Source organism: Mustela nigripes, chromosome 11 (genome assembly GCF_022355385.1).
Source record: "Mustela nigripes isolate SB6536 chromosome 11, MUSNIG.SB6536, whole genome shotgun sequence".
Classification (NCBI taxonomy): Eukaryota; Metazoa; Chordata; class Mammalia; order Carnivora; family Mustelidae; genus Mustela; species Mustela nigripes.
In genome coordinates, this window is record NC_081567.1 from 37,389,611 (window position 1) to 37,402,505 (window position 12,895).

The 12,895-nt window shown below is 58.9% G+C and overlaps 1 protein-coding gene across 3 annotated transcripts in view; it reads left to right on the forward strand.

The window, feature by feature from the left end:
- The first annotated feature begins 1,524 nt into the window (after window positions 1–1,524).
- ABCA3 (ATP binding cassette subfamily A member 3) overlaps window positions 1,525–12,895 on the forward strand; it is a 39,002-nt gene continuing 27,631 nt past the window's right edge. The window contains exons 1-7 of one of the 3 annotated variants that reach the window (XM_059415626.1): window positions 1,525–1,653; window positions 8,076–8,284; window positions 9,391–9,633; window positions 10,186–10,346; window positions 10,519–10,783; window positions 11,838–11,965; window positions 12,587–12,752. In XM_059415626.1, coding sequence (XP_059271609.1) covers window positions 10,293–10,346; window positions 10,519–10,783; window positions 11,838–11,965; window positions 12,587–12,752 — 613 coding nt within the window. In that variant the 5' untranslated portion in view covers window positions 1,525–1,653; window positions 8,076–8,284; window positions 9,391–9,633; window positions 10,186–10,292. The remainder of the gene's footprint in view (window positions 1,654–8,075; window positions 8,285–9,390; window positions 9,634–10,185; window positions 10,347–10,518; window positions 10,784–11,837; window positions 11,966–12,586; window positions 12,753–12,895) is intronic. The other 2 variants (XM_059415624.1, XM_059415625.1) reach the window with 2 other exon arrangements.

The window sequence follows — 12,895 nt, forward strand, 5'->3', positions numbered from 1 at the left end:
TTTCCTCATGGAGCCCACCTTCTGGTGAAGGAGACAGAGGGAAAAGAGGCCAACAAAAACCCAGGTAAACAGCACCGCTTCAGACGGTAACAGGGAGACCCTCTATCGCTAATCCGGGGTCTTGGGGTGGCAGGGACCGAAGCTTCCCTACTCAGGTCATTACTTTACGGTTGGATCAGCGGCCTCCTGGTCGCAGAGGTGCACGGGGCACGGCAGGTGCGGCCACCCCAAGTACGCCCTGGGAAGCGCTGACGCAGCCAGCGTACAGGGACGATCCCCGAGCCTTATGGCCCTGACGCGGCGCTCAGTCTGGGCGCTGGGGACCCGAGGGGGTCGGCCCGCAGCGACTGTTGGCCCTGGCCCTGCCCCGCTGCCGCCCACGAGACTCCAGCCCAGGCTCCTCGCCCAGTCCCGCCCCGCCCCTGCCACGTGACCTCACCGACCTCCAGGTGACCCCAACCCGGCCTCAGGACCCTCCGGGTCCCAGCTGATCCCTGCCTGGTCTCGTGACCTCTCCGCAGCAGGTGACTCTCCCCCACCCATGGTGGCCGCAGCCCAGCTTCAGGACCCTCTCCGCTGCAGGTGCCCCCCCCCCCCGCGTCTAGCGTCTGAGGTGGCCCCGGCCTGGGCAGAGCTCCCCAGTAGCCCCCGTGAAAGCAATGAGTCACTGAGCCTCGTCAGGGCACACGGACTGTGCACACGCCAAACCACGGCTAGCAAAGCAGGCCCGCCCGCGGGGCGGGGGGCGTCCGGGCGCGGCAGGCAGCCCGGACCGCGGGGCGTGCTCGGTGCAACGCGGCCCCTCTCGGCGCTCGCCTCCTGCCAACCCGGGCCCTCGGTTCCCGTTTTATCGTTCGCAGCGGCACCAGCAAGAAGCGGCCCGGGTCAGGCTAGTCCTGAGAAACACGGCGACCCTAAGCTCTGCCCCAGGACCAGACCAACTCTGTCCGCTCAGGGGCTACGCAAGGCTCGTCTCCGTCTGTTTCTGATTTTAGCAACCCTAACCCACGACCTCCCAGCTCAGGTGGCCCCCACCTGGCCTCATGGCCCCCAGGCCGTCCCGCCCTTCTGAACTCCGCCCCGTGACCCTGGACACACCGCAGGATGCTGGGCTTTCCAATCCGCCCGGCCGTTTTCTAGAAAGTTCTGCACCCTCCACCCAGCACCCCTGGGCCTCCCCGCCGCCCGGCAGTCCGCACCAGGTCCAAGGGGGCCAGTCGCCCTCCCTCGCGACACAGGGGACCGCGCCCAAAGAAGGGGAGTGCTGGAGGGAACGGCTAGGCAGGCGTCTGCTCCAGCCGCTCCAAAGGGCAGGTGGATGCAGCCCCGCCCCACCCTGGGGTCCGGCGCCCCCTGCCGGCCGTGCGGCGGCGCGGGGGCACTGCGCAGGCGCGGGCGGGGCGGATCGGGGCGGGGCGGGGCGTCGGGCGGGCCGGGCACCCGCAGGGCTGGCCCACTGCGCACGCGCGAGCCGGCCGGCGCGCCCCCTGCAGGAGCCTGCGCCGCCGGGTCAGCGCCGGCTCCTGCCCAGCCGCTATCAGCACGGGCTGTCGGTGTCGCCGCCGCCGCGAGGCCGAGCGCAGCCGGGCCCGAGGCAGGGGACCCCGCGAGAGGGCAGCGCGCCGGCCGCCGCCGCCCTGGCGCCGAGGGTCGGTGAGTGCCGCCGGGACCCGCCGCGCGCGCTCGCTTGCTCCCGGGGCTCGCGGCTCCGGGCCGTCCTCCTCCCGGCCGTCCTGCCCCCGCGGCCGCACCCCGCTTGACCGGCTTGCTCCGGACCCCCCACCCTCTCTCCCTCGCGCCGCCCCGCCCCGCCCCGCCCGACAGGTGCACCTCGGCGGGGCTGCAGCGCCAGGCCGCCCTGACTCACGCTTGCCCTCGGGCCGAGCCTCTGGGCGTGTCCCCCTCCCCGCGGGCGGCTTCCTCCGCGAACCCTGGAGCTGGACGCGCCGCGGCACCCTTTGTGCCGAGCCGGGAGGGTGGCCCTGTTGGCATGCGTACGCCAGGCAGGCACTCGGGGCGCCCGCCCGGTAGAGCCTTACAGCCGCCAGGCCGAGAGCGCAGAACAGGGCCACTGGGATGCTGCTGGCTCATCCCTCGCGCAGATTTCCCGGGTGGGTGGGAGTGCTTCCCACCCCGGAGTCCGGCCTGCGCCCAGCCCTTCACTCCGGGGAGCCAGAATCGGGGGGCCAGTGCTCCAGTGCTCGTGTTGGGAGCTCAGGGGCGGGCAGAAAGGCGGGGACGCTTGGTCTAGGTGGAGAGGCCTGCAACAGCCCTCAGTAACCTCTGGGGTCCATGGTCAGTGGGTCCATAGTTTGAGTTTGCGTTTACACCGGATCCGGCTTTCACACACTACCCTGTAGCCTCATGAGGGCAGGGCCTGTCTCCTGTACTTGGTGCACACTTGGTGTGCGAACCAGAATCCCCCGCCTCACTTCCTTGGACGTGGCCTAAAGAAAGCCCATTGCCTTATCGGGTATTTCTGTTTGTTGACCCCTCTGCCTGCTGCACTGTGAGCCCACTTACTGGCCAGCCTGGGTCTGGTCAGGGCTTGGGTTCCCAGAACAGAGCCTGAGCCTGGCACAGAACAGGGGATGGAGGAACGCTTGTTGAATGGGTGACTGACAGCCGGTGACAGAGCAGGGACCCGGGCAGGGTTCAAATGAGTCAGGCTGGTTTTTTTCTCCTGAGCAACGGTGTCATTCAGTTCTGAACAGTTGGGTGCTGCCTTGGGTAAACTTGAAAAGATCAAGGCTCTTTTCCTCTAGAAAGTTTGCATCAAGGGAAAATAAGAAAAATGGATGCCCTGGGAATCTCCTCGCTCTTCTTCTTCTTCTTCTTTGTTAATTGCACATTCGGTCATCATATTTGGCACACAGGATGACATTGTTCCATCTCTGGTGATCTCCCCTCATGCTGACGAGACAGCCGTTTGCAACAGGAGAGATCAGCTCGGGGGCTTTTTAAAAAACACTAGCCTTACAAGGTGCATGTGCCGGTCTCATGGGAACCTGTTCTGACTTAGTCTAAACCGGGAAGGCTCAGGAAGACTCCCCACTTGATTGTCTGTTCTCCAGCCCAGCTTCCCAAGACGACAGTAGACTTGTCTGCTAGTGAGTCGGTGGAGGGAAAAGAAAACATTCTAGAACTCAGGGGAGAAGGATGGGCACGACTCTGGGCATGATGGAAAGATGAACTGGATGTGGTCCCTGCTCTTGGGGACCTTAGGATAGAGCTAAAGGGAATGATTGATTCATGAGTAACTGTAGCATCAGACAGAATGAGACAAGTGCCCCCTTGAGACATCAGAGAAGCTGCTTCCAGCTTGTTGGGACGGCTTCCAACAAGAGCAGAAGGTCTCAACCCTGGCTGCATGGTGGTGGCATCCTGGGACAGGTCCCATGACCAGGCCAGAGTGCAGGATCTTCGGGGGGCGGGCCTCTGATGTCAGCTTCTGTCTTTTTTTTTTTTTTTTTAAGATTTTATTTATTTATTTGAGAGAGAGACAGTGAGAGAGAGAGCATGAGCGAGGAGAAGGTCAGAGGGAGAAGCAGACTCTCCATGCAGCTGGGAGCCCGATGTGGGACTCGATCCCGGGACTCCGGGATCATGACCTGAGCCGAAGGCAGTCGTCCAACCAACTGAGCCACCCAGGCGTCCCTCAGCTTCTGTCTTAAAGCATCCCCCCCCCCCCCAGAAGATTCTGTTGTGCAGCCAGGGTGAAGAACCCTTGGGCTGGGGTTATCCAGGCCTGCTTCACAGCAGGACTGGGACTGGACTGGGAAATGATATTGCAAGAAGACAAAACCCCAGGAGGCCCAGGCCCCCTTGGGAAAGCATGGGGCGTGTCAGCCCCCGTCCCCTGGAGTGGCTCAGATTTGGAGTCAACAGGCAGACTGGTACCTTTGCAGGAGCCGAGTAATACGCTTGCTGCAGAAACCCATGGTTACCTGTCCCCAGGGATCTCCGGTCGCCTCATTACCTCCTTTCCTACACCCAGAGAGGCAGAGCCGCTTGCAGGACAGGAGTGGGACCGAGTCTCCAGCTGGGGGGAACAAAGCAGGAGGCGGCACAGATTTTGTGGAAATCTCTCCTCATAGCTTCCCTTGGGCCACACCGCTGCCTTAAAAATGCACCCCCCCCCTCAGCCCCTGTGTGGAGCTTCATTGTGAACTCGGAGCCATATGACCCCAAGGAGACAGCTGTCCCAGCCCTGGACAGGGCAGGTGGTGGTGATGAGCGCGAGGCCAGCAAACCGGGTCTCCGGCTGGGCTTCCGATACAAGTGACCACAGCCTTGAACCCAGCCTCCTGGGGCTCCCGGACCATGACCAGGCCTCAGGGATTTGTTCCCACCTCATCCGTGCAAGGGCCGCTGTGTAAATACGTTGTCCACAAGCTTTTTCTTGCACGCTGCTATGTGTGAGAGAATTTGAGTTTGCACCCCCATATGTTTCATTTAGTTATTTATAAAATAAAGCCGTGTACTACCACACCAAATATCATGGGCACAGAAACACACATACATACGGACCTCTTAAAGGGACAAGAAGCGAAGTGAACACGGTCACTTTGTCCAACGTATTACTGCCACTAGGTCAGTCATTAAAACACAGGTTGTTTTAGTTTTTTTTAAGTAGTTTGTATGCCCATTATGGGCTCAAACTCAACGTCCCCAGGAGCAAGATTCACACGCCCCAGTGACGGCGCCAATTGGGCACCCCATCCCGTATGCTGTTTTTCGAAGAAAGCCGTGTGAGCAAGCCTGGACCCCATTTATAAAGTCCTGGTGAACCCTGAGTTCTTGTCTGAAGGTCTGGTTCCGGGTTCTGTTTACTTCAGTCCCGGGTTCTGGCAGTGTCGCCAATAGACCCCACGACCCTCGTGAAGCCACACAGACTGTGCTGGGAGCCCAGGACTTGGCTTTCATTCATTCTCCCTCGCCAGTCCTGCAAGGGCGCTTGCTGCTGGGGCAGGGGGTGGGCGGTGCTAAGCGTTTAAGTGTTTAGGGGCTGCTGGTACAGGTGGAGCATCTGGCCTTGGGATGCTCTTAGCGTGTGCATGTGCGTGTGCCTGTCGATGGCGCTGCCCCCGGGCTCCGCACACCCCGTTTCATAAATGCTCTATTCCTAGCCCAGGGTGTTTCGAAAAGCCGCAACTCTCACTCATTGCCTTTTCTTGAAGGCACAGAATTGAGTGTTTCAGCTTAAAAGAAATGAGCTAGCGGAGATGCAGCAGCGGTCCATTGTCGTGGAGAGAAAGGAAAAGGACCTCCAGATCTAGAACATTCGTTGAAAGAAAATACATATTTCCGTCCTAAGTTCCAAGTCCCAAGATGACCGGTGACCCCTCCTGTTCCCAGGGGTATTCACAGTCACATCCCAAATCCCTACGAAGTACCATAACGCTTCAGCCGTGATTTTGTGTGTTTTCATTCCACCCAAACATCCTATCCTGCATCCCATGAAGTCCGGCATGCGTGCGAGACTTAAACTAAACCAGCGGGTGAGAGCCACTGTCCCTGCCAGGGTGCGTGACCGCCAACAAGCCAGCAGGCGTGCCAGAGTCCCTCCTTACTGAGTATCAGTAAAGCCAACTTCCCCCTCATTTCTGGAGAAAAATACTTCTGAGTGCCGTTTCTCACCACTCCTCTCCTCCAGCAGATGGTGTCGCGCAACCCGCTTGGAGGCCAGGGTTGGGCCTCGCTGGCGGGCACCACACTCTGTAAACGCGCCTGCTGCTTTCCGCCTATGCTGTACGGCGCGGACTGGTATTTAGACTTTGCCTGTGCAGAATCCACTGAAATAGATATTTTCACATGTTTCCTTTGCACCCCCCCAAATTCCCTCCCCCGAAAGAAGAGATCATGGGCTGGGAAAACAATCAAACCCCAAAAAACCACCTGGAGAGCAGCTTTACTGCCCGTGTGGAGCCTCCCCCCCACTTCTTGGCACAGCATCCAAGGCCTTGGTCGGCTTTCCTTTCTGGCTTATTCCCCACTGCTCCCTGACCAGGTGCTCAGAACCACCAGCTGTTCCCCGCACACACTCTTCACCTCCCCTCCCGGCCACCAGGACACTGGACACTGGTCTCCTGTGTTGCCCACTCCCCGGAGCCTTCCCAGAGCCTCCCCCGTGTCGCACGTGTGCGTGCGCACACACACACGCGCGCACACACACACACGACTTCTGTCCTCTCCAGAACCTCACGCTGCCTCCTCTGGCTCAGACTACAGCACTCACGGTACACGGACGTGTTCGCAGGCTGTGAGCGTCTTGGGTTGGGTGTGTTACGATTTCCATTTCCACGCTGTCAGCACCTCTCACACAGCAGGCACTGGGCAGGTGTCTGCGGGAGGAATCAATGCCTTTCTGTCTTGCGTGTCATAGAAGACCGCAGATTCCACCCACAAGTGTTAAGTACCTATCTGGAGTGGACACACGGGGACCTTTACTACCACTCACTGTTGTGGACTCCCTGGGTCAATAAGGAAATGCTTTCCCAGCTGAACGGGGTCCTCACCAGTCTCGGTCCTCAGGAAAAGCACCAAGGCCTGACCAGCACCACCCGTAAGGCCCTATCTCTATTCCACGTCCGTGGAAAGAGGGCAGAGCTGGGCTTGTCTTCCGCCGTGTGATGTGTGGAGGCCTGGCTCTGTGGAGACCCCTCTTGTGGGACCGTGGGGTCATGGAGACCCCATGCCATCCTCCAGGCCTGGACAGACTCAGGCGTCCCTGGAAGGAGATGCACTGAGCTTGGGATGTGACAGGAACTCGTCACCGAACAGGGTGCGTACCCTACACAGGACCCTGTCCATGTCCACTCGCTGGCCTTGGAGCCTCCTTGGGGGCAACTTCTCTAGAAGCATTAACGCCCCTCTGTTCTTCGTATGCTGAAACAAAACCCTGTTTGGTGTGGGCACATGGACAGTGGAGGACAGATTCAAGCCAGTAATGAAAAAGCCACTGGTGGGGAAGTGGAGGTGTCCGGGCTCTGAGCGTGTACCCTGGAGGCCGTGGGTGCTTCCCACTGGCACGACCCATACCTCTTGAACTCATGGAAGTTACTGGAAAAGCCCTCATCGGAGGAATCCTGTGTGTCACCACAAGAGCACCCCGAAACCAGCAGGCCATAGGCCACAGAACGCACTCACTCTGGACTAGTTTAGTCGTTCACTTAAAAAGCAAACACTGAAACACTCCACACTTTGTGTAATGTTTAATATTTTAACAGTGAGCAAACAAGCCTTTTAGGAGTGGAGGGGGTGGGGGGAAGCTTTCCCTTCCCTTCCTGGCTTTGTCCCTGGAGGAGTGAAGTGAGTCCTGGAGGGGAAGTCCTCAGCCACTCAGTGGCCCCCTCCTGAGTGTTTGCCTTAGAGTAGGAGGCGTGGGGCTGGCTTTGCCTGGCGGTCATCCCTTCTTCTGCAGACCCTGGACCTCAATGTCAAGTGTTTTGAGGAACTTTCAACTTCCTGTCCCGTTGTACATTTGCTTTCTTAACCACAAAGCTGTCTAGATTTTGTAATTCTGGGAATCGCCTTTAAATTCCTTTCTGCTCAAACAGAACAGATGCGGGTAAGGCGTGCGGTGGGACTTGGGCTGTAGCCTGGCACGCACGAGGCAGCCAGCCGGGTGCTGGAAGGAGGCTGAGGGGTACCCCCGCAGGTGGCGGGGCACAGGGAAGAGTTTCTCTTGTTCATGTCTAACGTGACACAGTGGGAGCGACGCATACAATTTTATGAAGGTTTACTACTTTTCGGATGTCACAGGGCTAGAAACGTGTCCTGGCTCGTAGCTTTCTTGCTGTGTGACCAGGGCCAGGTCCTTCCTCTTCCTTTCTTCGTGCTTAAGAAGAGTGGTGATGGCAGAGGCCAGGGCTGGGTGAGCCCGTCTAACGGGAAAGCTCCTCATATTTCCACGTATCAGTTGGGAACAAAGACCCATCCCCTACAGCCTGTTTCCCTGCATCCTTATTTCTTTGTTGTCAGATCTGCTCTGTTTCAAGGAACACACTTGCGATCTGTTCAGTTTCTAACTTGGTAAAAAGGTTTTTTTGTTTATTTTTCAAATTATGCTCTAGCGCCGTCCCTTTGCCCAGAGGTGCCGGGAGAGTCATGCCAGCGAGTCCCGGGCCCCTCCTGATGTCCCGTGAGGCATCCGTCACCCCGCTGCACTCAAGAGGCCCACAGGCCCCACCCCAGGGCCCTGGTCACAGAGCCGCCTCCTTCCGGCCAGTCCTGCCATAGCCCCGGAGGGAGACCACGGCCAGGAGCCTCTCCCAGGACCCAGGTCAGTGCATGGGTGCTGCTTGGCCTCATAGGGACTCTGGGAACACGGTTGGTCTGTCTTTCTGTCCTCCCCACTCCTCGGGACAGAGAGACGAGAGTAAGCACAGAGATGTGTCCTTTCCTGGCCAGACTTTGCCAGAAGTCTGACCAGCGACCTTTTTTTTTTTTTTTTTTTAAAGATTTTATTTATTTATTTGTCAGAGATAGAGTGCGAGCGAAAGCGAGCACAGGCAGACAGAGTGGAAGGCAGAGTCAGAGGGAGAAGCAGGCTCCCCGTGGAGCAAGGAGCCCGATGTGGGACTCGATCCCAGGACGCTGGGATCATGACCTGAGCCGAAGGCAGCTGCTTAACCAACTGAGCCACCCAGGCGTCCCCCAGCGACCTTATTTAAGCTGTGACCTTTTTGTATTTCCCTCTCAGGAGAGGAAGAAGGTTCACCCCGGCCAGGCCAGGGCGCATCGTGGGGATGGCGGGCCCAGAGGGAGGCACTGCCTTCCCCTCTTGGCTTGAGCCACTTCTAGAAAACTTTTAAAACCACAGGTCGAGGGTCTTATTTCTTTTTATCCTTTTATGTACTTTGTGTGTGTTTATAAACTGTCCACAGCTGATTTTATGACACTTTATGCACCTTGTGAATTTTGGAAGAATTTGGAACATTTATTAAGTGGCTACTTAACAACGTTTCATTCTCCTTTAGCTTTAATCTCTTCTCATTTTAACCACTTGGTTAATTACAAGCATATTTGAGGTTAATTTGTAAAAAACAGTTATATTCTCTACGAATATTCACTGTGTACCCTTTAACGCGAATTCTGAGCAACTATCATCCGACAGGGACGGCCACATCTTTTCTTAAAAAGCAAGAGTTTGATTTTAAAAAGAGCTTCCGTGGAAATGACTTGTAACCCATTGGCTCCAAATGTAAAGTTGGTCTTTGGAAAAAATCGAAGAGCTCTCACTCAAGGCAGGTCCTCTGGGCCAGCCGTGCGGTCGGCGTGCCTGTGTTCTCTAAGGGTCGTGCTCCCTTGACCTGCCTGGCGGACAGCGTGGGGCTGCTGAGCTCTGACCCTCCCAGGTGCATCACACAGGCTTCTTCCCCCTTGCAGGACTGTGAGCACCAGGGGACTCTGTCCACTCCCCACCCCGTGCCCTCGCCTCCGTGTGGTCGGGAAGCAGCAGCTCTCGGGAGAGGGGCCCGCCACCTCCGCCACTCTCGTGCCCACCCTGGGTGGGCGCGGCCCTGTCTGCCCCCAGCCTTCATGCCCGCAGCCTCGGGCCCACGGTGCACCCGTGTCCTGGGCGCCGTGGGGTCTTCCTGAACTCGTTCAGACCACCTCCTTCTGCAGCAGGTGGGTGTCTCACGCACGCGGGGCTCTGTGTCTCTGCCAGGTTTAAACACAAGACCGCTATGTGATATGGGACAGATTTCCTCTTGAGGAAAATGACTGCTGTCACGTGGAGGCCGCATACCAGCCCTCATGGTTAAAGCAGGAAAAACTGGTCCTGAGAGTTCACGGCAGGAGAGCAGGGGCCATTGTTCCACCCATGTGTCTGCCTACCACGTCCTGTCCGTGGGTCAGCCCGGCTGGCAAGGGCCCCCTCCTGGGCCTCTCCTCCCCGCCCCGCAGCTCTCTGCCAGCCAAGTCTGCTTTCACCACGACCGTGGCCGTGGCCAGGGTGGCCAGTTGGTGGGGAGGGGCGATGTGCAGGAGGAAGCACGTTCATCCGGACCACAGGGGATGCCTGCGTGGGTTTACAGCAGCATGAGTGCCCCACCAGCAGCATGTGGCCCCTAGAGCCCGTCACTGAGGGTGTGTCTGGGGAGGAGGCGGGCCACTGCCTAGCAGCGCACTTTCTCCGTGAGCTGACAGAGCTGAGCTGGTATCTTTCTCTGGTGGCAGCCAGGAGGTGGGGACACAGGAGGAGGCCTTGTGTCTGAAGGGGGGTCTCCCACCCCAGCCCCCAGGTGCACTGCGGCTGCCTCCCCAGCCTCCCAGGCAGCCTGAAGATGGCTGTGCTCCGGCAGCTAGGGCTCCTGCTCTGGAAGAACTACACAGTGCAGGTGGGTGCGCGCCCCGGTGTGCCTGGGCCCCAGGAGGGGTGTCCTGAGGGCAGATAGACACGCGCCCTGGTGTGGCCGGGTCCTAGGAAGGGTGTCCCGAGGGTGGGCCCAGCCCAGCCCCCTGCCGCCGGCCTTGCGCTCCCTGAGCCAGAGCCTCCCCTTCCTCTTCCAGAAGCGCAAGGTCCTGGTGACCGCCCTGGAGCTCTTCCTGCCCTTGCTGTTCTCGGGGATCCTGATCTGGCTCCGCTTGAAGATCCAGTCGGAAAACGTGCCCAATGCCACCGTCTACCCCGGCCAGTCCATCCGGGAACTGCCCCTATTCTTCAGCTTCCCCCCGCCGGGCGATGCCTGGGAGCTCGCCTATGTCCCATCCCAGAGCGACGCCGTCAAGACCATCACGGAGATGGTGCGGAAGGCTCTGGTCATCAACATGAGAGGTGACGTGTCCTTGGGGTTCCGTCCCATCCAGCTGTGGGGGAGCGAACCCGGGTGAGCGCCGGTGGCCAGACAGCATCTGCCCTTGTTGGAGGGCCACTTTTTTTTTTTTTTTTTAAGATTTTGTTTATTTGACAGAGAGAGAGATCACAAGTAGACAGAGAGGCAGGCAGAGAGAGGGGGAAGCAGGCTCCCCATGGAGCAGAGAGCCCAACGCGGGGCTCGAGCCCAGAACCCTGAGATCATGACCCAGGCCGAAGGCAGAGGCTTTAACCCACTGAGCCACCCAGGCGCCCCTCCCGGGTTACTCTTTATGAAATGGGACCAGGCTTGTGAGGGCCAAGTGGAGCCACGTAGGCGACCGCTGGATCGTCCCAGGCTCTGGAGTAGCCCCCAGTTCATGGTGGGGACAGCTCTGGAATTCCATGGGTCATCCCAGAACCCTTCCTGGGATGTGCTTTTGGGGGGACGGTTCTAGAAAAAGGCATTGGGAAGCACGTTGAGCGACATGTCTGGTACACACAGCTGTCGGTCCCCTGGCCTCACGCTTTGCTTCCAGGATAAAAAGTGTCCGTGTTTTTCCCACCTCTTCTTTGGCATAGGTCATCTGTGGCCTGTTGAGTGCCACGTGGCAGAAAAGGCTCAGGGGAGGTTCTCCACCCTTGTGGAGCGATGGCAGGAAAGCCCTTTACATGGTGTGGGGTCTGGTGACAGAGAAACCATGTGACATACGACATTAGTGTCCACTCCCATCTTCAAGGCACCCCACGTGGCCTGAGACAGAGGTCACCCCGTGCAGGGAGGCCACCCTGGAGGGTGTGGACCAGCCCTGCCCCCAGCTCTCCCCAGAAACCCCGCCCCCCGAAGGCGGATGCCTCCCGTCTCCTCAGCAGCCAGTCTCTCTGCCCCCATCCGCAAAAGCCTCCTGCACTCTGAAGACAAGGGTACAAAGCCCTAGGGAAACCTGGACATTTGCCGTCTTTCACTGAAAATGATGTGAAATGGCCTGATTTCCAAGTAGAACAGGCCCTCGGGCAACTCTCGGCTCCCCCACAGCTCGCGGCTTTCCCTCCGAGAAGGACTTTGAGGACTACATCAGGTACGACAACCACTCCTCCAACGTGCTGGCCGCCGTGGTGTTCGAGCACACCTTCAACCATAGCGCGGAGCCCCTGCCGCTGGCGGTGAGGACCCCCCCATAGAGCCCCTCCCCTCCCCATCCCCTCGGCCCACCTGCGGGGCAATGCCTGGCTTGGCTGCGGGGCCCACATCGCCCACTGGGTCCCCGCCAAGGGCGCCCTGCTGCCGCTCTAGCCCGTCGGGCCCATGCTGCTTGGAAAGCCAGGAGAAGGCAGCCAGCCGCCTACTGCAGACCCCGTAGTCCTCCGGCGCGTCCCCTGCGCGCTGTCAGGTGGGCAGAGGGGAAGGGAGCGGACTCCAGCAGTAGAATTTCAGTGATTTAAAACACAAGAGGTATTCCTGCCTAATGCCATCAAGCCCAGGAAACGAAGCAGCTCCTCTAGTATTATTCTGGGGACCCTCCCCTGGTGATCAGGGACACCTCGGGCACAGAGTTCCTGGAGGTAGATGGCAAGATGGGGCTGGCGAGAACACCCCGGGGATGCACCGCAGGGCTCCCTGTCCCCACCCAGGGCAGGGCTGTTGGTGTGATGCTCAGGGACCCCGTGGACCTTGTGGGGGCTTGTGGGGGTGGGGAGGTCACTGACGAGCCCCTAACCTATCTCTCATTGGACACGATGTTTGCTTCTCTGTCAGAGCAGGCGGTTTTCTCTTTGTTCCTGTAGGTGAAGTACCACTTACGGTTCAGCTACACACGGAGGAACTACATGTGGACAGAAACAGGCTCCTTTTTCCTGAAAGAGACAGAGGGGTGGCACACCACTTCACTCTTCCCACTTTTCCCAAACCCAGGACCAAGGGAACCAGCGGCCCCCGACGGTGGAGAACCTGGTGAGAAGCCATGGCCATGCCCCCAGCCTGGGCTGCTGACAGGGGCGGTCACGGGGAACCCCCACCTTGCTTCTCTCTGCAGAAGTATCTCTTTAGGGCTGTTTGGTCTTCTTCCGTGTCGAGGGAAAGCTGGCTCTGATGGG